General features: G+C 45.9%; 1 protein-coding gene across 5 annotated transcripts in view; it reads right to left on the bottom strand.

Annotated features, from left to right (window-relative positions):
• ILDR2 (immunoglobulin like domain containing receptor 2) overlaps positions 1 to 18,685 on the bottom strand; it is a 38,007-nt gene extending 19,322 nt beyond the window's left edge. For 2 of the 5 annotated variants that reach the window (XM_085240414.1, XM_085240424.1), the window contains exons 1-3: positions 18,266 to 18,682; positions 10,789 to 11,121; positions 10,173 to 10,292 (exon numbers count right to left, since the gene is read on the bottom strand). In XM_085240414.1, coding sequence (XP_085096540.1) covers positions 10,173 to 10,292; positions 10,789 to 11,121; positions 18,266 to 18,311 — 499 coding nt within the window. In that variant the 5' untranslated portion in view covers positions 18,312 to 18,682. Of the gene's footprint in view, positions 1 to 704; positions 762 to 10,172; positions 10,293 to 10,788; positions 11,122 to 18,265 lie in introns of all 5 variants that reach the window. The other 3 variants (XM_085240397.1, XM_085240393.1, XM_085240407.1) reach the window with 3 other exon arrangements.
• Positions 18,686 to 24,677: the final 5,992 nt, after the last annotated feature.

Genomic DNA, 24,677 nt, shown 5'->3' with positions numbered 1-24,677 from the left:
GCACTGTCAGAGGATGATCATGACTCTAGGGCTAAATGTTCCCACAGCTCTTCCCTCTCAAGGACAATGTGTTGCTGTTTCTTCTTTAAGGAGCGCTAGAACTGGCAGCTGTTAGTTTGGCTTGTGAGTAATTTGTCATGGGCAGAGAACTCTCACAGCCCATCCAATCACCTGGTGTTACCTAGATAATGCCCTGGCCACACAGCACAAGAAGGACTGTGCCACCAACGTGTCACTAGCCAGTGCTGTATTGCTAGCACCTCCTGTGCTACCATCTGTGGCGATGGCTGTATTAGTACCCATAGCACACAGCCAGGCAGGGGAAGCTCCTAGCGAGCTAGGGTGGGTGACACACAGAGCCATATGGGCACATGAGGCTGTCATTGTCTTCACAGGTTGCAGCAGTGTTACCTCTTCTGAACAGCACTGGAATTTCTGCTGTCACACTGATTCTGGCAGAGCATTAACCATAATCTCTATGGGTCACCTCTCAGACCTCCTGTTCCTGTCCCTGTCCCAGATTCACTCCTCCATTTTCAACCCAACACACATTGTCAGTAAGCAACAAGATGGTTTTTTTTTTTCTTTTCTTCCCCAGATAAAATACACGAGTTAAAATGCACACCACATAAAAGATGCTGCAGAAGGATAAACAGACAAGATGACAGAAGACTGGGTAATTAATGGGTGAAATGGCTGAATACCTGGCATAATCTCCACAGCAAAACTGGGCAAGAGATCAGCAAGCAGCCCTGTCCTGCCTAGAAAAGACAGAAGGAGGAGAACAAGGAGAGAGGTTGTTACTGCAAGAAAAACATAATTCCCAGCCCCTGCCTTAGCTTTCAGTCCCCTTCATCATTAGCCCACTTGCACTCCTGTCAACCACAGATGTCACCACGCTCAGTGCCTGGTGTCTGCCCCTGCATCTCTTCCATTTGTCTGGCCTTGCACTTTGACTTCATTAGCAGAGCTGCAACAGGAGGAATAATCTGGAGCAGAGTTGCTCTGATTTAGGCACAAAACAACAAGAACAGGGAGGTCTCCTTGGCATAATTACAAGGTAGCATCTTGCTGGAGTTATGCTTTGCACATACAAAAAGCTCCTGGACATGCACAACAGCCTCAAACATAAGAATTTGGTTTACTTTAAAAATATTACTGATATAGTTTTCAAATTGATGTGAAACATCTTTAATGCAAGGCCCTTGGCAAGTCAATCACACGTGTTTGATACCTGCGGGTGGGGCTCTTCATGTGGGGCTCTGCAGCTTCAGAAACAGCTCCAGGAAAGATGTTTTGAAGCATGACTGTGAGTATGTGCTGGTTATTTCACAATGAACAAGCAACTCACTGAGATTGTATAGCATAAAGACAAGCCTGAAGTGGAGCAAACTAACTAGGGAAGGATTCCTATACAACTTCATGGAATCACATAATAAAAGAAAACAAACAAATAAACAAAAGAATTTGACTTTTAATTTATAAGTGAATACAAAAAAAAATCCAAGCTCCATGGCATTTTGGGGCCTATTTGTTTTGGCACTGAATGTCTGGGATATTTCTGATACACAGCAAACATCCCACACAGTGTTCAGCTATAATTTACACACATCTATGCACTGGCAGATCATGACTGTGTGCATCTGTGCTTTGTGCTCCTTTAAACTGCACCAGGTTCGTGCTTGGTTTTCTAATGACATGCAGAAGGTAGGGGAGTTGCACTTGAGAGAGAGATATGTTGTGGATGGACTTTAGCAAAGGCAGCTAAGGACTAGCCAGTGCAAAGGCTACCCCACACATCCTTCAGGTCCAGCACAAAGCAGTGCTCATACACAATGATGAATTGGATCCCAAGTTCCGTGCTCTCTAGCCTATCCTTGAAGCATGTTATAATCAAAGAGATTGCCACTCTCTGTTTTCCTTAAATGTTTCAGCAGAGATTCTGTAGATATAAAATATCCACCAGGATGCCTGCTGGAGCCATAATAAACATCCTCTGAATGTAGGCAGTGCTTTGCAAACAGTTGCAACTCATCAAAGCTGTCTAGTGCTCACTGTAACACCATCACGGGTGCTCCTGAAGCCTCAGCAAAAGACAATGCTTAGTATTCAGATAGTTCCTCATTTACTACTTTGAAAAGGACTCCTGCCACAAGCATACTGCAATATTTTATTCTACAGATATAGTTTCATGACATTGATAGCAGGAAGGATCAACTGTCCAAACTGCTCACAGCTAGTTCGTTATACAGAAGAACTTATGTATGCTTTCTGCTCTCAAAAAATGGGCACGCACATAATATATGCAGGGTAGGTCCTGTGTGTTACAGTCCAAGACAAACAGCAGGCATCAATGGACAAACAACTAGAGGCAAACAGCTAATGCAAGGCTGTCCACCGTGCAATCTCAGTGACAACTCCATAAAGCTCAAGCTCCATCTCACAAGTCCAAGTAGCCATGCTTTGTTTTGAATCTATCCTAAAAGTTAGCAAGGCACTGGAACAGGTTGCCCAGAGAGGTGGTGTACAGGGCATCCCTGGAGACACTCAAGGTCAGACTGGACAGGGTTCTGAACACCTGACGGACACTGCAGCGGAGATGGACTGGATAGCCTTTAAGAGTCCCTTCCAATTCAAACGATTCTATGATAAAAGCCTCAACCCCTGCACTTGCTGGGGCTTACAGTGCCTTGCGATCCTCCAGAGGAACCTTACATTCAAGACATCCCCCAAAAACAACAGTGCTGTGAAGACTCATGATAAAGACAACCAAAGCAGTTTTCCTGTGTTACCTATAACCAGTCACTGCTTTCCTGTCTGTGTAGCCTGTCTCAGGCCTGCTGGGAGGTTGTTGTCCCAGCCCCATGGGTCCCATTTCCACCTGTGAGGGGGTGCACAAATCTTTCACAGGAGGGCTGCCCCTCAGCCTCAGGTCTGGGCAGCTGTGTCCCCACCAGCTTCCACTGCATCTCAGCTCTCCGCATTTCCCTCCCAAATTCCCTGACAACCCTTCCCCCTGCTGCTGCTGCTGCTCTGCTCAGGGCCAGACAAGCCAGGTCTGGCCATAGGCCGGGTTGTCACAGTGACGGGAGGCTCCTGTGGCGGTGCCCCTCGCAGAGGCTGACCTCCCTTCGCACCACCAGCAACAGAAAGTCAGGAAGGGACCGTGGCTGCTAAGCTGCAGTGTGACTCCATCTGCAAAGATACACATCTTCCATGCAAGCTCCCAACACTGAACTCCCTGCAGGCACCACTGAATGAAAGAAGGAATACAGAGGATGGTCCTGTTTACCAGGGTCGTCCCAGGCAGCTCTGCTTGAGCCAGAAGCCTGTCCTCATGTGAGTGCAAATCTGGGACACATTCCCATCACTGTTCCCACAGCAGGCACCCTGCATGCCCCAGGCCTCAGCCAGCCCCAGCACAGAGGCAGGCAACCAGCCCCCGGCCTGTGGCAACACAGCACAGCACAACAATGGAGGAGAGATAGTAGGGGAAAGCCGAGAGCTGCAGAGCGGGTTCTGATGGTGCAGAGGGTACAGGGGTGTGAGTGGGGACAGAAGCTGGTTAGCAAGAGAAGGATGGACTAGAGTAGGAGGGCACAAATAGCAGTGGAGCAGGGAAAAGCAGGAGTCAAGCAGTTACTGAGCAAGTGTCTGCAGAGAAAAGACATGAAAATAATGAGGATAAGTGCTTAGGCAAAAGAGAACAATGGCAGGAATAAAGTAAGTGCAGGTGCAGTCAGGAGCGCGGCAATTGGATAAATATGAGAACATGGTAAATACTGGCAACTGCATCAATGTGATGCGTATCTGGTAAATGCAAGAATAACCATTGAACTGGTTTCCTGCTGGGGGCTGCCTCCGCAGCTCCACCTGCAGCTGCAGGACCACAGGAGGCAGCAGCTGCAGAGGGAACAATTTCTCCCTCAGAGGCAGAAGAATCTGCCAAGCTGTGCCACAGCCAGAGGTCCTGGCACAGGACAGCCCCAAGGAGGCCAGAAAGCAGAGAGGAAGCATGGCACTTGTAAATCCACCACTTTTCCAGGGAAGCTGCTGGCAGATTTATTGGGACAGCACAGCTCTCTGCAGCAAGTTCCTTCGCATTCCCTCTGCTCACAGTAAACTTTACTCTTCCTTCCCATCCTTCCCTTCCTGCTGCCAATTGGAGGGAGAACAACAGCAGCCCTTCTTGGAGATCAAAGTTTTAGCAGGGAACAAAGACCTCCAAGGAGGCTGTTGCCATGGCGACCTTAGTAAGGGAGGCCTTTAATCGCACCAGCCTCCTTTGTGACCAGCATGTGGCTGTCGCAGGCAAATAAGAAGGAAAAGAGGGGTAAAAAATCCTAGGCAACAAGTAGGGCTCCTAAATGGCATGAAATAAAGAACTAGGAGTAGCCTAGCGTGGGACAAGAAGGAGAGAAAGGATTGGAACTGATTACAAAGGAGGCAGTGCCCAAGGAGGACTGCGCTGGGGGTGGGGAGGCCAGCGGCCTTCCTGGCACCCAGGCCTTTGCCGGCTTTCCCAGCGCTGTCTCTGCCTGCTGGTTCTCCCGCCCTCGGGATCAGAAAGCCCTCGCTGTGAAGGTGCCCGCGGACACCTTCTGGCTGAGACCTGGCCCTTTCATCCACAGCACCCAGCCAGGGGCACTGACATCCCTGCCAGCACTGTGACCAAGTGCTGGCTCGGATGCTGCCGGCAGCATCTGAGCCAAACAGAGCGAATCCTGAAACAGTCCTCTTGCCAGGGAAAATTTTGCCAAGAACTTTTCCATCTCCGAAACCGCATCAACTTTTATTACATAGTCTCTCCCAGCACACAACCTGCCTATATTTATACCAGGTATTGAGTCATTTTGCTAAGTAAGAGCCATCTAATTAGCATTGTGCACCATACACACAGGTCCCAGGAGAGATTTATCCTCTCTGAAAGCTGACGCATGTCTCTATTAGCACATTAGGTACGGCGCAATAAAGCTGCATGCAAATGTGTCTACCTCCATTCCTACCTACAGGTATTAGACGTGACAAATTTTAGTTTTAGACTACGTGAGTATTGGCTGGTCATACAAACTACCAAAGATCTCACAGATGATGAGGGGTCAGGAGCATATCCCATATGAGGAAAGTGTGGGAAACCTGGGACTGTTGAGCACGGAGCAGAGAAGGCTGAGGGGAAGGATCTCACCACTGCTGATAAATATCTAAAGTGCAGGGAGCCAGGTGGATGGGGCCAAGCTCTTTTTAGTGATGTACAGCAACAGGACAAGGGGCAACAGGCACAAAATGGGGCACAGGAAGTTCCACATAAACACAAGGAAGAACTTTACTGTGAAAGTGACAGAGCCTTGTAGCAGGTTGCCCAGAGAGGTGGTGAAGTCTCCTCTGGAGATATTCAAGACCTGTCTGGACACCTTCCTGCGCAATCTGCTGTGGGGAACTGCTTTAGCAGGAAGGCTGGATTGGATGATCTCCAAAAGTCCCTTCCAATCCTTATGGTTCTCTGATTTCAGTTTTCTCACCAGCTAAGTTTTAGCCGACATCAGATATTGAGAAAAGCTCATGGAACTAATGGTTGGTTTTTAACACATAATATTGTAGAAGCTGAGGCTGAAGCTTCTACAAGATCAGTTATAAAATAATATTTCACTAATGTACCATTTATGCAGCATTGGCTGCTGAACTCGTTGGAGAAAAGGTAGGCAACAGCTGCCTACAAATCACAAAGTTCACTGACCAAAGTATCAAACCAACAACTGAAATTAGTGGATCACTCTGCTGCCTCCTCCAGCAACTTGAAATGCTCTTGGAAATGAAACCACTGTGTTTTGAAGCATGTTTCTGGAAGCATTTAAGGCCAGGTCAGATAGGGTCCTAGGCAACCTGAACTAGTGGGTGGCCATCTTGCTCAAAGCAGAGGGGTTGGAACTAGATGACCTTTGAGGTCCCTAGTGGAAATGCTGAGTCACAGCTTGAAGCACTGACTGAGCACCTGGTGGGAAAGTAGGGCCAACCCAGAGGAGCTCAGGTGCAAGCAAAGCACCCGAGTGACCAGAAGGGGTGGAAGCAGGATCCACCTCTTCCCAGACCTCATTTAGGGGTTGGCAGTGGAGGTGAGGGCATCTTATCTGGAGATCTCTACTTATCTTATGGGCCTTCTTAGAGTAACTTGTTTCTCTCTCTTATTTTTATGCCTATTGCTATCGAGTCTAAGCAGATCCCTGCTTGCTACAGCTTAAGACCTTCCTGCTCTGCCATCTTGTTATGTTTTCTATTATGTTACAGGTCCCTTCCAAGCCATTCTATGATTCTACGTCTAAACTACTTACAAACTTGCTTGCAACACAAACATTCCTAAGCTTGCATAGGCCTATGCCTTTCATGGCAGCTGCTGTGCCTGGGAAAGGGCAGTATGGATGCTTTTGCAGGACCCTGTACCTAATCCATAAATTCTAGCTTTCAGAAAAACTTACTAGGTTCCATGCAATTAAGCTTGACTGCTCCCTGATGTGAGTTGGCTCACCTGGGATGGAGTATCTCCTGACCCTGCTCTGTGCTTACGATTTAAAGGTAACTCCAGGCACCCTGCATCCATATGCTGGTGCATATGGATGGTGCAGTTTCTTTCAACAATGGCTGCACTGAATGACTTCATTAAAGTCTGTGGACATGCTCATATAAAGAGCAGTGCATAGATGTTATGAATAACAATGTGATTAATAGCATTGTCTATATCTTTCAAGAGCCAGGTCACTCAGCTGCTAGTTACTTAGAGGAGGAGACTTTCTGAAATTTAGGATTCAGGTTTTTTGGTTTAAACGTATACCAGTTAAAAAAAAAACAACTACAAAATTGCAAATGGATTCACTATCCCAGCTGTAATGTCAGCAAAGAGTTCTAAAATATTAGTAAGACATGAGTGTGGAAAGCACTGTTTGATTCCTATTGTATCACTGCTAAACTCTAAATTAGAAATTAGCAAAAGTAGAGTTCATATCATTTCTAGCATGTTAGACTCTGGAGATTCCAACCCAAGATACAAATATTTGACAAATGTACAATAATACTTTTAAATTGAAATTATTTCCTTTCTCTACAATAGGTTCCCTCTCTTTTGTGTTCCTGAGGCACAGAGGTTACCATCCCTCTTCCCTTGCCTGCTGATTCCCTTAGAGAGAGTTGAAGTACTTGATGAAGCAAAACCTACTGAACAGTCTTTTCAGCAAAGTATATAAGTACATGCTTAACATCAGGTACACTTCTATAAATCCTATCAGCTTTGCTGAGTATGAATGGATGTACATAAATGCTTATGTGCTTTTCAGAAATAGGCTTGAAATGAAGACAGCACGTGGGATTCTCTGATGCTACCTGGAGCTGTCCAGATTGTGCACATGCCAATGTGATATGTACAGGTGACAAAGCTCAGTATGCAATCCCATAATGGCCACCCAAAATAGGTGGACCAGCTATAGAGAATCCTTTGGGAAAACTGCAAAGCCAGAAGTCTCTGCAATTTTTTCCTCTAAGAAAAAAAAGGAATACTGTAATTTAATCAGGTTTGGGATTTGGCCCCAGGTAGTGACAGAGTAGCTTCTGACCAAATTCTAATGTTGTGTTTCACTGCATAAAAGCAGGATCCTCTACTTTTAAACTAAGTTTCTATTCGTGTACTGACACTACCAATAGGTATCTACCACTTTTGCTTCTTCAACCCTCCAAAGTTTGTAAATGAGATTAAACTCCCTGCCAAGCAGCATCTTTCTCTAACCGAAATGCACTTTACACTTGGCATTAGCAAGAAACAATTAGAAGATAAATCTTTATTTATCTTTGTTTCATTTTTCATTCTGAATAAGTATGTAGAACATCTGCTCTACTTAAAATTATAATCTAGGCTTAAACTATGCAGCAGCCTCAAAATAAGCAATGTAAATTATTTTTGAAAGACTACTGCCAGTATGGAGCAAACAGCAATGTGCAGTAGGAAGGGCAGTATCTGCAAGACATACTAGCTCTCCGCTGCTTCAATGTCTCCAACAAGGAATCCAAGTTCCATTCAAAGAGCAGTGGGGAAGAAAAAAACCTTACCACACATCCCCTAGGACTACTGAAGTGCTCACATCTGCATCTGTATCACTGTCTCTGCAAGTCAATAATACCTCATGGAGTAATGAAATAATATTAAAGAAAGCCCCAGAAAATATCAGAATATTAAGAAATAGTATCTTTCACCACTGGCTACTTTCTCCACCTTGTCTTCCTTTAGCAATCACTGGGGAGAAGGAAAAGGAGGAAGAAAAGAACAAAAAATAAACAAACAAAAACCAGCACAGGTAGAAGAAGACTAAATTGGAAAGAAAGGAAGATAGGTACGTAACCTGGACTCACTCTGAAAGCTGGAAAGTTGCCTCTATGCACATTACCCAGGAAAAGAAATACATGCAAGCTGCACCAAACAGCATGAGGCAGAACAAAGCATGCCCATAGTAAATATGCCTTCATGCTGCTGCCAAACTCAGCAGAGTGCTGTGCAACATGCAAGGTCAGACCCAAAGGTTGTTACAAAAAGAAAATCAAATGCAGTCAAGGTAACACAGCGTAACCTCCATGTTTCCTCCCAGCATAACCACAATGACCTGTGGCCAGGGGTATCATCAGGTCAGCTTCAGAGGAGGTAATTTCTTAGTTCCCCCCCCACCGTCTTCCGTGCATGCTGAAAACCAGATTCTTCCTGTTACCATGGTACTGCATCATCACTGGTGTCTGAGCACAATTGCAGATACAGATAAGACACCAAACTATGGCAAGAAAGGTAAAGAAAGTCACCTTTCAGCAGTCCACCACCACACAGTTACAGTTAAGGAGTGTATGTAATAGCTGCAATTTCACACGGCAGAGAGCCCCACACAAACTAACACAGGTCAGTCTTGGAAATTGGTATTAATCAGCGTATGATACACAGTCATATTGTGAATTTAGACAGGAGTATTAATTTTTTTTTTTTGAGGGATCCACTTTGTCACTTGACTGACATCTGAAGAATGAGTAGAGGAGATGGCACTGTTCCTAACCCAAACTACTCAATTTGGTTTATTTTGTGATGACAAATACAGCTGTAAATATAATTGTCAAATTCTTGCTTGAGCCTTGTCTGTCAAGTGCCTTTGATTTCGTGTTCTACTGTATGTCTCTAGGTATCACAATGAACTACAGGTCCCAGCTTTCTAAAATTTCCTTCACAGAACGTACAAGATCTGTAAGCCCAAAAGCTCATACAAACATGCTAACCAGACAAACATATATCAGTGTCAGCAGATCTTAAGGTAATTAGAAAAATCTCATCATACCCTTCAGGAACAGTATAATAATACAGCTGGCTCAAGCAAACTCAACAAACACTCGCAACAGGTACAATTCCACTCTGCTTTTCTCCTATAGCTGGGATGGGTGCTTTCTTTTGACTTACACACTGAACTGGACTGTTAGATGCTGTACCTGAAAGCTACACTTGCAAACAGGCAAAAACCTGATTCCATTGACCACAGTACACAAGGAAACCTAAGAGAGGCACACACAGCCCAGTATGCATACTGCAGAGAGCACAGGTCCTTTTAGTGGCAGTACTGGCTTAGACTTCACTAGGGTGATCACAAAACTGTACCTCTAAGCATATAAGTACAACTAAACAGGAAGAAAAATATCCCAAATTGCCACACTCAAGCAGATAAACACAGTGCTTCTTTGCATTCTCAGAAAAGTAGGACCAAGGGAGACTTGAAAGACTGCAAAAGTATATGATTTGATGTCTTTTGAGAGAAAGACATGGCCTCAAATGTTCACTTTGCTACAAGTTTATTATTTTATGCCTTAAAAACCAAGGGTTCTGACTTCCTAGAGACCAGCATTTTCTGTAGTCATTTACGCCAGTTTGATGTGTGAGCAGTGTGGGTGTAAACATTACTATTCTGGTTTGGCAGCACTTGCCACCCACTTTGCCTAGGTGTGAATGACTGCACAAGGTGCAAGGCAATGGTGAAGGTTCTGCAGGGACTGTTTTACATAGATTTTATACCCATAGTAATACAGTGCACAGATATGTGAAGAAAGCAAGAGAACAGAAGGAAAGATACATCAGCTATCTACTGAAGATGAGATCTGACAAGAAGGCTTACCAAGTACAAGCAGCTCCACTGATTCTTCATTCTTGCCCTCCACATCATCTGGTGTGATAATAAGGCAGTAATACAGCCCACTGTCTCCCCACATCAGCTTCCCAATCTGAAGATCTGCATCTGAAATTCAAAAAAGAAAAGTCAAGGTTTCCCTCCAACACCGATTGAAAGAGTGAGTCCATCTTCAAGTTCTGAAACCAATTCATTTCCTTACGAAGAGTGGTTAACCTTATTCAGAACATCGAGGAATTCATGAGAAAGTGGAACAAGATCAAGACCCTGTGCCTTTAAGTGGCAACACAGCTAGTGCCACAGAATTTCACTTTGGAAGTGCCAAAAGCAGAAAAGGTAATCAGCATCATTATGTCTTTTCCACCATGTAAGGCCCAGGGTCCCAACAGTATTTGTGCTGTGAAGTGAAGCACCAAATGGAACGAACGACCCTTGGGTTCCAGAGCTGCTTGGCTGAATCCTAAATGCCTGTCACCCAAGAGCTCCCCACCTGACACCTTTCCTAAAGGAATTAACTGAAACAACTACTACCAGCCTCCAGTATTCCAAATTGCTAAGAGTCACTTCCAATCCCCATCACAGATCACCAGAGTAGGAAAGTTACCATGGACAATGCTGACGTCTCTTTCCTTATAGAAGTCCCCTATAGTGACGGCAGATCCTTGCTTGGAGGCCACGACACGGACCGTCCTTCTGCTGTCCACACAGTCCAGGTAGGGATCCCAGTCCAGGTTCCTCTTGCTCATTGTTTGTAAACCAGAAGTTACCATACCCAGTGCTTCTCCCATCCGGTCCTGGCAGTAAGATTTATACCTCCACTGCACCACAGCTGGTTGGGTGGAAGAAGTAGAGAAATGGCAGCGAAGCAGAGCAGGCTGAAACAACATGGCCACCTTCTTCTTCTCAGGCACAGTGACCCGCAGTCCTTCCACCTCAGCTGAAAGACAAAAATATTAGTGTCATATGCCTTGGCACGGCTTCAAGAGCGGATTGTGGCACTTTGTCATGTCGTCATTCTCCCTATGTGCATAACATTAAAATGACCATCAGTTTGCTAGGGTGCAATACTCCTCTGCATATGTAAGCAAAGGTTGGCAGCTTGCTCCTTGGATATGTTACAGCCACAAGGAAAAATACTGCACAATGGGACTGAAGGTTCAACTGAAGTATCCTTATGCTCTGTGTTAACACCAACGTAGTGGTGTGCTGATTCACGCTTCTATGGCATTTTCTTAAGTGAGGAAGAGGGATGGCCATATTCCACTTCTCAGGGTCAGCTAAGGGGTGAGATTCCACGTTCACACCAGTCCTAATGAAGAATAACTGACCCACTCTTAATTTCAGTGTCATCATGTTTACTCTCTGAAGGTGAAGCAGCAAGCAGCATCAGCCAAGCCCTCCGTGCAGTGGTGTTCAACACTGCTGATAGCTTGGCCAAACTAGGGACACAGGAAAGAGTAGAACCAAATTGCATAGCTTTTGCCACAATTGGTGTGTGGCACTGAGAGAAACTGATCCATGTGGGAGGCGTGGAGAAAAATGGCCCGAACACCCACATTTTTCACACTCCTGTGGAGGAGATGGAGCTCAATGCATAATGTTTATCTACCAGTGACAGGAAATCTGCAGCTTGGAGTTGATTGTATTAGGGCCTGAGAGAAGATACATGGGACATAAATACATATGGGACTGCTGCCACATCCTTGTGTAGCTCTAAGGAGAAGCCAAGAGATGGTGAGCAATGCCAGCAGTTAGCACTTAGAATAGCGAGATACTCCATCTACCCACAGTGAAATGGTCAAAACCTCCCACGCATGCCCTTCTTTGCTTCCTGGCCTCCTGCACTGCAGGTGGGAATGACTGAGGAAGCACTTACATAACACTGGAAATATATGCAGCCACCCTTCCAAGCTTGGATGTGCCAAGTGATGGAGGGACGGAAACAGGCCCCCAGCAAGGGGGGAATTGCGAAGAAACAAGTTTGTATCTAGGGGCACTCTCTGCAGCTGGGGGACAGCAGGGCCTGATAGTGACAGGTCACGTGGAAAAAGGGAACCAGTTTCAGTACGGTGCACAGCTAGTATATACCCTGAGGCACAGAGCACAGTGAAGAAAACAAACCAAAAGCAAACTTAAAGGGAAGAAGGATGCAGAGGAAGCCTACATTGCATCATGAGGGACTGCTGGACTTGGGTGAGGCTTAGGGAAGAATGCAAGACTGAGAACACAGCAAGACTTCCTTATGGGGGGAAACAGTAGGAGAGAAGAGCAAGTGCCAAGAAAGAAAAAAACAGAGTAAGGCTGAAGTATTCGGGTAAGTAGATGGCTGACGCAGAACAAGGAAGTTTACGTTAATTGGGAAGGGTTGAAGATGTCTTAGCCTAGGTCAAAATAATCTCAGAAGGCTAAAGCCAGGTTACAGCAGATTAAAACATGATGCCGCAAGGAGAGGAAATGGAGTCATCAAAAATACACCACCCACAACAGAAGCTGGAGATGAAAAGAAGAGAGCTTGCAAAAGAAACTGAAATGACAGACGTCTTCAGGATGGAGAAAGAAAGACATAAGCACTAAAGCAGTAGAGCTGAAAGCAGAGACAGCAGTAAGTACATCAAAAGCATGACAACAGAAAGCACAAAGGGACAGAGTCCACTTGAATATAGCTGCAGACCTGAAAAGCAAAAGCAAGCAAATGTCTTGTGATCAGGAGTTGTAACCAAAAGAAAGTGAGAAGCTTAGACCAATGCCAAATATCATTTCAAAACATTATCCACACCATAAATCATAACAAAGCCTACAAACACCACCTGGGAAATAAAGACACAGTATGGACAGCACCTAGGGAGAAAGCTTACTTCAGAGAGAGGAGATAGTCCCCGACACTAACAAAGAGTTACTGATCTAAGCAGGATGTGACACTGGGGACTACTAAGTGAAGGTTTGTGGTGCACAGGGGTGCTATGGCATTTGCAAAAATGCTGTATTATACACGTAATGAACGCATGACATTACACATATAGCACTTGTGCCATATTGAAATTGCACAGATGTCACTCGTTTTGCTAGAAATGCCTGGACTCAAATCCAAATGCTTAAGTATGTGCTCTCCAGAGTACCGTGTACCACAGCTAAGGTCCCAACAAGATGCTGTCACCTCAGAGGCAGGACCAGAGGCACGAGGTATAGGCAAAAAGAGAACTCCAGCAGCAGCAGCTGGGATGTTTCTGCTGGGTCTTGCTCCCAGGGGCAAGAGGGACAGAAACATGGGGTCATGCAGCACTGGGGGAATGTCACCACTCGGTTCTCATGGTGACCCAAGTGGCGATGTGATCTTATTCCTTCCTCTCCAGAGACCCATACTTCCCAGGATGCATCTGAATTTAAGAGACATGACAAACAGCTCGAAAAAATGAATGGGTACAGGCCAGTCCTGTATCTGGTGGCTCTGCACCTGACTCTAGGCAGCCTGTGGCCAAAGCCAACACGTGACATGAGGTGACCAAGTGACTCATCATGTTACTTCAGCTTCAGGGATAAAGCACTGACACAGGGAATATTTAAATCTTTCCCTTGTGAACGAAGTATGCTACTCAGTAAACACAGTGCTTTCAGCTATCCATGTGCTGCAGCACTCCTTTCCTGTTAATGAGATTAATGAATTTGGCGAGCCAGGGACTGCTTTAATAAATGATTAGCTGAGCTTTAGCAAATTCTCTTCTGACTAACTTTCTCCACCCCTTTCCCATGTGAATGTCTATATTGAGAAAAGAAACTTGCAAGCAGCTTTTGGGAAAATACAAGATTTCCTTTTCTATCCAAAAGCCTTTGGGAGATGTGCAGTAAGTTATCTGGCATCTTCTGCATCTTCTCCCAAGGTCTTCTTTAAGTTGTAAAACATTCTTTTCAGATCTTTTCCAGAAATAGCATCTGAGAAGAACATAGTGCCTCAGACAGAGTCCGGATCAGTGGAAATTCTCAATCTATTTAAGTCAAATTGTATATAATTACATAGAGCTGAACTGGGAAATTATACACCTGTTACTTCCCCTGGAAAAAAATAAAATAAAATAAAGCATCTGAATCTATTCATGTAATACAACACTGCTGTAAAAACACCCATCAAAAGGCCAGCAGGATGTTAGGCTGCCTGATGACAAGATGGCAGCTCTGCACCTACCACAGATGTCTGCGCACACGAATTACAGAAGTGTCCTTAGGAATTCCTCAAGCTCAAGAAGCAACTGCTGAGCTCAACGATCTCGAAGAGACTAGCCAGGATGCCAGAAGCCTCAGGACAGAAATCTGGGCTGCTTACATAGCAGAGCACAAAAACAGTCAAAGATATGAAAAAAGATGACAAGCTTGGTGACAGCAGATTGCAGCGGCTGCATCGAGTTTAATATTAGCAAGATTAAAAAGAAACAGAGCTGCGCTCTGCTATGTTTTGATAAACATGGGCAGAGCAAGATGAGCCCTTACTTCAAAATCATTACAGAAACAAAATGTTTGCACTCCAGAGAGCCAATCTGTTTACTGTGAATTTCAAATTATTTGAACTTTCACAAGAGAAACCTTGTGAAATGTGGCCTGTGAGAGCCACAGGACCACATGACAATTTATTTCCCTTTTTCTTTGCTCCCCTAGGTCCCTGGAGAAGTTCTGCAAATATTAATCAAGTACACTTAAAAACACAGATATCCCGCCTATCAGAAAGTAAGAATCTATGTATTTGTATCCGTATTTTCTTCTGATTATATCCCCACACTATCCTTAGATTACGCATGCAAACTACACAGTCAACATTACACACAAGCTATTCCTAATACAATTTACTGCTGATTAAAGAAAATTCCAGGAAGTGATTATAGAGGGGGTATCCGTATGGGCATATCTGAACCTCGTGGGCCTGATCTTCCTAAGCACCTTCCACAAGACAAAAAAAGGGTAATTGAGAGGTGCAAACTTCAGTTCTTCCTTTCAGTTGTCCTTCAGAAATAAAAAACCTATGCTTCCCCAAGGTGAGATGGGTCCCAGAAAAATTCAGCTTTATTACCCAGCCTTAAGCTAGCCTTTATGAATAAAATAAAGCCGATCTGAAGCACTCATCTCTGTAAATAATGACAAAGGCAAACACTGTAGTTCAAGGTAATAGGTCTGTCTCCTTCTAGCATGTAAGATAAGAGTCAAGCCCAAGAGAAGGAAGTGCACATCATTCTTCAGGTCAGCACAGATCTCCTTATCTGCGCAAGAATCACACCTCTTTCTTTGCTATTATTTGGCCCACATTGCAATTTGCCTGGAGCATCAGGGCTGATGGTGAAAAACTACAGAAATGACACTCCACAATCTTATTCACCTTTACTGATATGAGTTCCAGAGGTCCATCCAGGAGAACAGGAGGTCCTTGGACCCTAAACCAAACCTCATTAAAACTACTCCTAGCCTACACTTCAGGGCTTTGGCACAAAAAGGACAAGTCCATAGGTAAGAGACAGTGCTCCTAAGGTAATTTGTACCACTTAGTGGTCTTTTCCAACTTTTATGATTCTATGATTCTCTTCATTGTGCCTTGGCTACTGCCCATCAACTAGAAGTGCTCTCTCCCCCACTGCTGAACACAGACAATGCTTACAAATGTGGATCCAGCCTAAATCATAAAGTCTGGGTTCTGAGATAGGAAATCAAATCACAGATTTCAATCTGTGATGATACGCAGAGATGCAAGTAAGTGAATGGAGAGCCAGTGTGACAACTAAAATTGTGCTGTACGGACTTCTATCAACTCAGGCAGGATTACATTGCACGGTTAACCAGCAAAATCCATGCAATTAACCAGCAAAGCCACCACCATCAGATTGAGTGGTTTACGGGAAATGGATTGCACATCATGGTCTAGCTGCTATGAGACTTGTTTCTTAGCTCCATGGCCACTAACTGCCAACTTTTGTAGCCAGCAAGAAATCAATGCCTAAATAGGTCAGCTGCACTGAAATGGAAGCACAGCACTTTACACAGCTCCAAAGCAAAACAGAATTTCTTCTCCCAGACTGCTTAACCTGGAACGAAACAAAACCAAAGTTGCAGAAAAGCAGAGGCAACACTCACAGCACAGAACCTCAATATGAAAACTCTCCACACGGGATACAGCTCAGGCTCTGCATACTGAGCAGTATATTCAGATTTCTTTATTCATTTCCATTCCCCGTGATACTGTTACACCTGATGTCCCATGCTCCCAACTTAACTGGAGAAGTCCATAGCCCTGAAATACCAAGGACTGTGTGTCACATCCCAGGGAGGTTGCTCTGTAGGCCATGGAAGGGCAAAGCACAGCTGTGCTCCAGCATGCCCCTTCTGAACTGCGGCTGGCAAACTAAGAGTAGGAAATCACCCACCCTGTGTTACAGTACGGCATTGCAGTGGCCCTTCCGCACAGAAAAGTAAACAGGTACTGAGCACTAAGTTACAGGGAAAAAAATGACCTCATGGGAGGGAAGCCCAACCAAACGCACTGCATTATTCAGGGGATTTTTTGAGCTTGCAGTAAGTCGCAATGTGTGAAAGGAGACAAAAGATAAATGCAAGAGCTAAAAACTAACTACAAAGGACGGACAAGGAAGAACAGTCACTGGGGGGGAAAGGAGCTGCAAGCGCTGATTGGGAATTTCTCAGCCCATCTCGAGGGGGGAGGAGGGGAGTGATGGGGTGAGACCTCCCTCTCCCTCACTCCCCTTTGTCTCCCTGTTCCGCTCTCCTAGCCTCAAGCCCTCCAGCTCCCACCCCCACTCCACTATCTCGGAACACAACTACCTCCAGCGGGATGCAGCTCTCTACCCCGAGACTGACCTCTCGTTCCTTTGCACAGCCATGCGGCAATCTTGAGTCTGTTTGCCAGCCTCTCTTCCCTGTCTGTGCACACACACACAAGCAGCCTTTTGCTTATTTGCTTGCTCTTGGCTGAGTGAAGCACGGTGCCCGCTCTATCCCCGCGCAGTAACCTGTTGCCTGCCTGAAGGACTAGGGAGCCCGGGAGCGCTCCTCCCGCTCCGCACAGACCCGGCGGGTTCCGAGCGGTGGCTGCCTTCAATGGCGGGGAAAGGTGTCAGCAGGCTGATGGAGAGGTCCTGATCTAGCCAGACGTTTGCAGATAACGAAGCTCTTTAAGGAGAGAGAGGAATGTGAAGTCACGTCTGTGTGTGCCCTGCGCTCTTACCAGTCCCTGGATGCTGTTCGTCAGCAGCTACGGCGAGCGGAGAGGAGACCGAGTGGGGTACGCTCAGAAGCGGCCAGAGGGGAGGGCAGCGAGGAGGGGGCAACGGGCCGGGAGCTGCGAGGCCCCAGCTGAGGCCGTGTAGCGCTGGGAGGGAGCAGCAGGCAGGCTGGGGATGACTCAGAGCCAGAGAGCAATGGAAGGGGTGGGTGGGCGGTGGGAGAGAGGTGTTATGACTAAAAGCCGAATTTACCGCCTGCGAATCCTAAATCTGAAGAGGAAGAGCCTGAGGTCTTTTCTGTGGGATACACGGACGGCGGTGTGAAATACCGGTGTGAAATTGGGAGCGCTCCCTCTCCTTCGCCTCCCTGGCAGCCAGCCTGCCGCAGCCCTTCCACAGCCTCCTGTGCCCGGCTCGAATCAGGCAGAGCGCTGCCCTCTACCCTCTCCTCTTCTCCCTGCTCGACCCTTCACAGCCTCTTCCCGGCCCTTTTCCCACCGCGGAGCACCCCTGCTCCCCCGCGCCCGTCGCCCTCGGCTAGCCAGCCCGGGCAGGAGCACCAGCGCCGTCCGGCTCTCGGAGGCCCGGGCACGGCCACCCCGGAGGCGCAAGGCAGCGTTCTCGTCCCGCACCCCGGAGGACCAAGGAGAAGTTCCTCCAATTGTTCCCGGCCGCCGTCTCCACCGCCCGCAGCCAAGGACACTGCGGCCCCCCCGGGCTCCCGCCGTCGCGCTCCTCTCCCTCTCCGCGGCGGCAGCCGATCCTCGCTCCCCGAGCTGCCCCCGCGCTCTCCCGGCGAAGTCTCCGCAAACTGCCCCGCGGGACGTTCCCCCGATCCCCCCTCAACCGGTCGCGCGGAGCCGCTCGTACCTGCGAGCCACAGCAGCACGACGCAGCCCAGGAGGCGTCCACCCATCTTCCCGCTGGCCGGGCAGGGCGGGCATGCCGCGGGGCGGCGGGAGAGGGCCGGGACTGCCCTGCCAAGAGCCGGCGGCGAGGCCGCGTCGCGTGGCTGCGCTGCGCTCAGCTCCGCTCAGCTCCGCTCCTCCCCTGCCGCCGGCTGCCGGCTGGGGGCCGCCTCGCGGGGCCGGGCCGGGCGGGGACAGCGCGGGCGGGGGGCGCGGATCCGCGGGGCTGGGGCCGAGGGAAGCGCCGCTCGGTTGCCAGGAGCTCCCTGCAGCGCTGCTCCGCAACTCTCCGCGCCGCGGCTTCGCTGCTAAAAATGTCCGCTCCGATCATCCGTGCCCCCAAATTAACCGCGCGTACCTCGGGAAACGAGAGCAGACTGTTGCAGTGCAGCGTTTCCCTTGGGCTTCCAATTGCACCGTGACCAATCGCTGCGATTTTAGATCAAGAAGAGATCCAACTTTACACGAGGAGGAGGTGTTCTGGCTGTTAGAGACCGACATCTGAGCCGTGGGGCGTTGGGTGTTGGTGCCAAAGCGATGTTGGACTGGGCTGGAAGTTTTCGGGGGGAGCTGCCAACTAGAAGTGCTGCTGTCGATCATTGTTTGAATGGTGGGTGTTGCTGTGCCACAAAACAGCCCTGACCGACGCAGAGCCAGATGCATACACGCTGTACTTTTCAGGGGCTCAGCCTGCATTTGGAACCGAAGTTTGGATTCTGCAGATGTCGGTGATCCACGGGAACAGCTTTCAGCCTCCATTCCAATGGAATGTACCAAAGAGAATCAGAGAATCATAGAATGGCCTGGGTTGAAAAGGACCACAATGACCTAGTTTTCAACCCCCCTGCTATGTGCAGGGTCACCAACCACCAGACCAGGCTGCCCAGAACCACATCCAGCCTGGCCTCGAACACCTCCAGGGATGGGGCATCCACAACCTCCTTGGGCAACCTGTTCCAGTGTGTCACAGAACACAACCGATGCTGATTTTCTAGTGCCCTGCTGGATCCAGAGGGATCAGTGCTGGGTGTGCCCACTGCTACAGGCACGGTGCAAGTGGTGCCCGCAATATGACCCTAAGATACTTCCAGCAGGTGTTTTTCAATTGCATACCTCTCAGTCTTAACTTGACTGCAGGCAAGATACACTTTTTTCAAAAACAGCAAATAAAAATAGATCCCTAATTTCCAAGCGAGAAAGCAAAACGGCACATTTGCTGTGATAAAAGATCTGTTGAAACATTTGGGTTGTTTTTTGAATAGCTGTAGTCCTTCTGTTGATGTAGTTGAACTGGAATGGGGTGAGGAGATGATCCCCAGGCACAGCCTGTTTTTAAGTGCTTTATTCCCAGCAACTCAATGTTATTTAAAAATACTTTTCACATAGTTTGTTTTTATTCAGTGTTGCTTATAAAGAAATACACACCCATCTCCAACTAGTGTCCTGATCTATTGGGAGTCAGAAGGTCTCTCTGACCTGATACATCATAGAATCCAAAACACTGCAGAAGGGTTTGGTTTGGAAGGGACCTCACAGCCCAGCCAGTCCCAACTCCTTGCCATGGGCAGGGCTGCCACCCATCAGAACAGGCTGCTGCCCAGGGTCCTGTCCAACCCAGCCCTGAATGCCTTCCAGTATAAGTTTAATTGTTTGGCAGTGCTAGCTAAAAGCCACAATGAAGAACTAAGACCATACCACGCTAAATAAAGCACACAGACCCAGTACTCAGGGCTGGTCTCCTGCATACTTGCAGGTAAAAGGCAAAGTAGGAACTCTTTCTAGAGCTGCAACTTCAGACTCAGGAAATACACAGAATCATGAAAACTCACGTGGAGGCCACGATAATTCAGATTATCTGAGGGCCCGCCTCATCAGGATTAAATATATATGCCATATAATTCATGAAGGCTTGTACTGGCTGAACTAAGACTCCTAATAAGTGAACACAAAGCTACTATTTCTCCCTTCCTCAAGCATTTTTTCTAACAACCCCCAATGTTTCAAGTGAAATCCCTGCGCCTTCCCCTTCTATGACTTAATTGGGCAGGAGGCCGATCCAGTTTCCTGAGACAATGTTGATCTGAAATTGTCTCATAGGTTAAAAGCTGGGAGTAGCACAATCTCTTATGTGTCACTATTGTTAGCTACTCCTAGCTTTTTTTTTTTTTTAATCTACTCCAGCTTTTCCAAATAAATTTGGCATGTACAACATTTTAGCTAAACTTTTGACTCACAACAAAGGAAGGAAAGATTTTCAATACATGGAAGCACCATTGTTTTGCATGTAACTTTGGATTTATAGCTGCTTTGAAACGTTCATATACTAAAACATGGTGTACGGTTCTTTTTAATGTAACGTGAGCTGTCATTTGTATATACACACATATGATGGATGCTTGAGCCTTGAATAGCTGTTCCAGATCTCTGTAAACCCTTGATCTGAAAATTACAACTTCTGAGCTGGCTTAATAGATAATTTAGGGTTGTTGTCCTTCATTTTAGCCTGTTCTTGGAGACGAAAGCTGCACAATTAAGCTCATTTTATCTTCAGACAGCAGGTGAATTCCTAAGGAATTAGCCAGATCACTTCAACCCACTGCAGGGACTATGTGTGCTCTGGAAAACAACATCCAATCAAACGGCTTCAATCTTTATCTCTCTCCAACCTTGATAATGGATGACCAAGCTCCCCATTTCTGTCCTGAAAAATGTAGCCTGAGACTGAACTAGAAGAATACCACTCTACAGCACTGATATAAGTGATACCTCAACACTGCTTGCAGCAGTTCTGTAAACAATGGGACCATGAACAATTCAGCTGAACAATACAGAAACAAATTCTCTTCTTGTTACTCATGCTGCCGCTACCCATAGCTCTTCTGTCTTCTTGCCAATGATTTAATTCCCCTCCCTCCTTTGATCTTCCAGTATCAGTCTTTTGGGGCCATTTCCTCTGTTGATAAGCAGTCAGTTTTTTAATGTTTCCAACATCTGGAAGGACACATGCCAGTGCTCCACTCAGAACGACCCACCTCAGCAACATATCAGAAAACCCTAGGTGTTGCATGAAAGTGCATTTCTTCTTGAGTACTTTTGCAAATCCATTCAGTCCCTTGGATTCCCGTGGTAGAAATTTCCATAGAAACAGTGATTTCGACAGCGTTCTGGGATGTTGTACTAGATTCAGCCATTAGGCACTGTTCTCTTGATTTAGTACCGAGACCAGCACATTGCAGAAGGTACTACATGACACATCATCAAATCACAGCATTTACTGAGTTTCTACTAACTAAAACTCTTCCTCATTTTCTTTGTTACTCCAGAGTCTCCTATTAATCGTTGATAGCTTCGCAGCAAGACATCACTGAAATATATGCGCTCTCTCTGTATATTTTGTTTGTTAGTTTTCTCAACTGCCTGAGTACATATGATTGCACAATAATACGGAGCTTTTACTTCCCATTAACGTCAGGATTGGGTGATATATAAACTGCTTTTCTTCTTAACCATGCCATTTGCACCAACTAACATTCAGAATACTTAATGGGGAAACTATTTTCTCATTCTAATGGGCCTTGATTTCTATAATATAAATTCAGCATTATAAAAAAGAAAACAAACCTCCTTCTCTAATATTCACTCCATATAAGTTTCCCATGCTGCCCCCAGTTCTTTCTTAGATACAGTGTACCTTTGCTGCACTTTGAAAGGGAACCTGAAATTTTCACGTAAGTAAAACACGATCTGTACATTTTGTGAGGTTAGTATACAGGTACATGATCATAAGCGAATCCTCTCAGCTCATCATCTTTTGTGTGTCACTAAACTATAAAATACACAGAATAGGAATAAGACACACTCTTCTTGCACAGAGAGCCAAGGAGATAACAAATTGTCTGTGATGGCTGGTTATAGAGAAACTGTGACAGCACAAATGCCTTCAGGAGCTGGAATTCACAAAATCGTTTTTTTTTTTTTGACATTCTAACCCAGCTTTCTTAATAAAACAGGCCATATCACTTTGCCACTCTACATCTTGTTTGAACTACAGCGTATCTGTTAGAAAAAGAACCACAAACTACTTTTGGTTCTGAGGGACCTCATCCTGTCCCTAGTTTCATCTAACTTCAGCTTCTAGTAGAGCCATTCCAGGTGGAAGGGTCTTCTTAAGGGATTTCTGATAGAGGCAATGACTGTGATCAAAGCACCATTTAATGCTCTCTTTGAAAGTTGAACAGATTTGATATTTTTCTATATTCTGAAGCTAATGCCAGATCTGGAGAGAACATCCTAGGAACAGAGGCTAAAAGTAAGAAAGCAGAAATACTACATCAACATCACTATATATTGATATGCCTGATATTTCTTTGTTTATCCTTCCAATGATTGCACTGTTAGTCCTTTTAACATGGCATCACATCACATGGAGAGACCCAGTTTGATGGATATTCTGCTCTGTCACCCTCATTATTAATTATCCCCCCATCTTTGTATAATTTGCAAGTATCTGTGGCAACTGCACGCTACCTTCAAAGTTATTAATAAACATTCAGCAGTATGCAGCCAAGACATGGAGCCATCTTGCTGAAAATGTGCAATAACAATTCCTCATTTAAAATTACATTTTGAGACATCCTAAGCTAATGTTTTAGCTCATTTACTGAGGACCAGATTGTCTCTGGATCATTCTGTTTCCTTGATTTAGTGTTATGTGGTCGAGTTAGACGACTCAAATGCATCTAAATGCATTACCTTTAGTAACCACACTTAATATCTCTTTGATGCAATTAGAAACTAATGTGGCAAAAAATATTTTCTTCAAATCCATTTGATTGACATAAATTACATTAGTTTTCTTTAATTCATTATTGAAGCAACTTCTGTGTCAGTGATTCTATTCCTTTGCCTGGGATCCTTGCTGGTCTGACAGGTCTGTAATCATCCAAATCACTTTATATAAGGCCAAATCCAAAACAAGGCTTTGGAAAATTTTTGATACCTAACTGTAGAACTACAGTTTTAAAACCCCTCATTCAACAGCAGCTGGAAACCAAAAGCACACATGTAATGTCAAAGTCAAAGCAGTTGCATTTCTGCTTCTCTGTACACTTAGACTGCCCTGAGCACACAGGTGTAAAAAAACACCAAAACTAAGGCTTACATTCATGTGGTTTGCCCCATTTAGGTCCCTGCTATCCACCTGAAAGCTTACTGGTGCTCTTATCAGATATTAAGGATTTCCAGTATTTGTCTAGGATACTGGAACAATGTGGTGGTTTCACTGGAGCCATGACATGCAAGATATTTGCAATATATGGCATAGAAGGGATACAGCTGCATCCCTCATGGACAGCTAGTTGACAGTTACAGGTTGAGTGGTTCTGGGACAACCTGGTCAGAAGGGATACAGCACATGACTGGCAAATCCTATGAATCCCACAGCCGTATGACCTGATGCAGAACAATTCCCAGCTCAAATGCTAGTATTTCTGAAAAGAAGACAGAAGCATAGCAGCATCCACTTGAGTTCCCTCAGAAACTGGGAAAAAAGATGCCAATATCACCATGAGGCCTTACCTAGGACATTCACAAGAAGTCCAACACTCTGTGAAACCCTGCAAAGGCAGACAGGGAACAAGGCAGGGCAACATGTCTTACCTTCTGTAAAAAGGCCTCCTGACTGTGGGATGTTCAAAGTCACATCCCCGATCACACAGCTGAGATAAACAGCTTCTCTTGCAGTTGTGACACTGTTCAGAAAGAAAGCTGGGATTCATTAGGTCAGGAGTAAGACCAAGAGAAAGCTGACTTCTATAGTTTACTCTAACTTAGTCTAAGTCACCGTCAGGGGAAGGGGAAGCCTGCAGGTTATGCAGGTTATGACTCCTGAAATGCACAAGCATTACATATGAAACAATAGCAATTATTGGACTAGAAAACTGAAGTTCCCATTCTATATCACTCTTCAGAGAAAATAACATAGACCTAAAATCTCCATAAACAGGTTGAGAAAGACAAACTGCAATTACGTGGTAAAAGCTCATCTGCACACCCACAAAGGAGTACAGAGAGACAATGTCATGGGGATAGCCAAGTAATAATCTGCCCTTACTCCTTCCCAGCCCATCACAAAAGCCATCGGCCCATTGAAGCCTCTCTGCACAAGTCCTGTGGAGCCCAGGGACACAACAGCAGGTGGAAGCTCCAATTAAGAACTGAGGGGAAGGGACTACTTGTCTGAACTCTTCCCAGCGCTGTTCCAGAGCAGCCCCAGTCCCAGGGTTCAGGCTGGAAATCTTACCAAATCAACACATCAACTTTTGGACTGAGGGAGGTTGCATACTAGGAATATGCAGACCAAGAGCACTTCAGAA

Source organism: Meleagris gallopavo, chromosome 1, assembly GCF_905368555.1.
Source record: "Meleagris gallopavo chromosome 1, MGAL_WU_HG_1.1, whole genome shotgun sequence".
In the NCBI taxonomy this organism is placed as follows: domain Eukaryota; kingdom Metazoa; phylum Chordata; class Aves; order Galliformes; family Phasianidae; genus Meleagris; species Meleagris gallopavo.
This window is presented reverse-complemented; position numbering and strand designations above follow the sequence as displayed.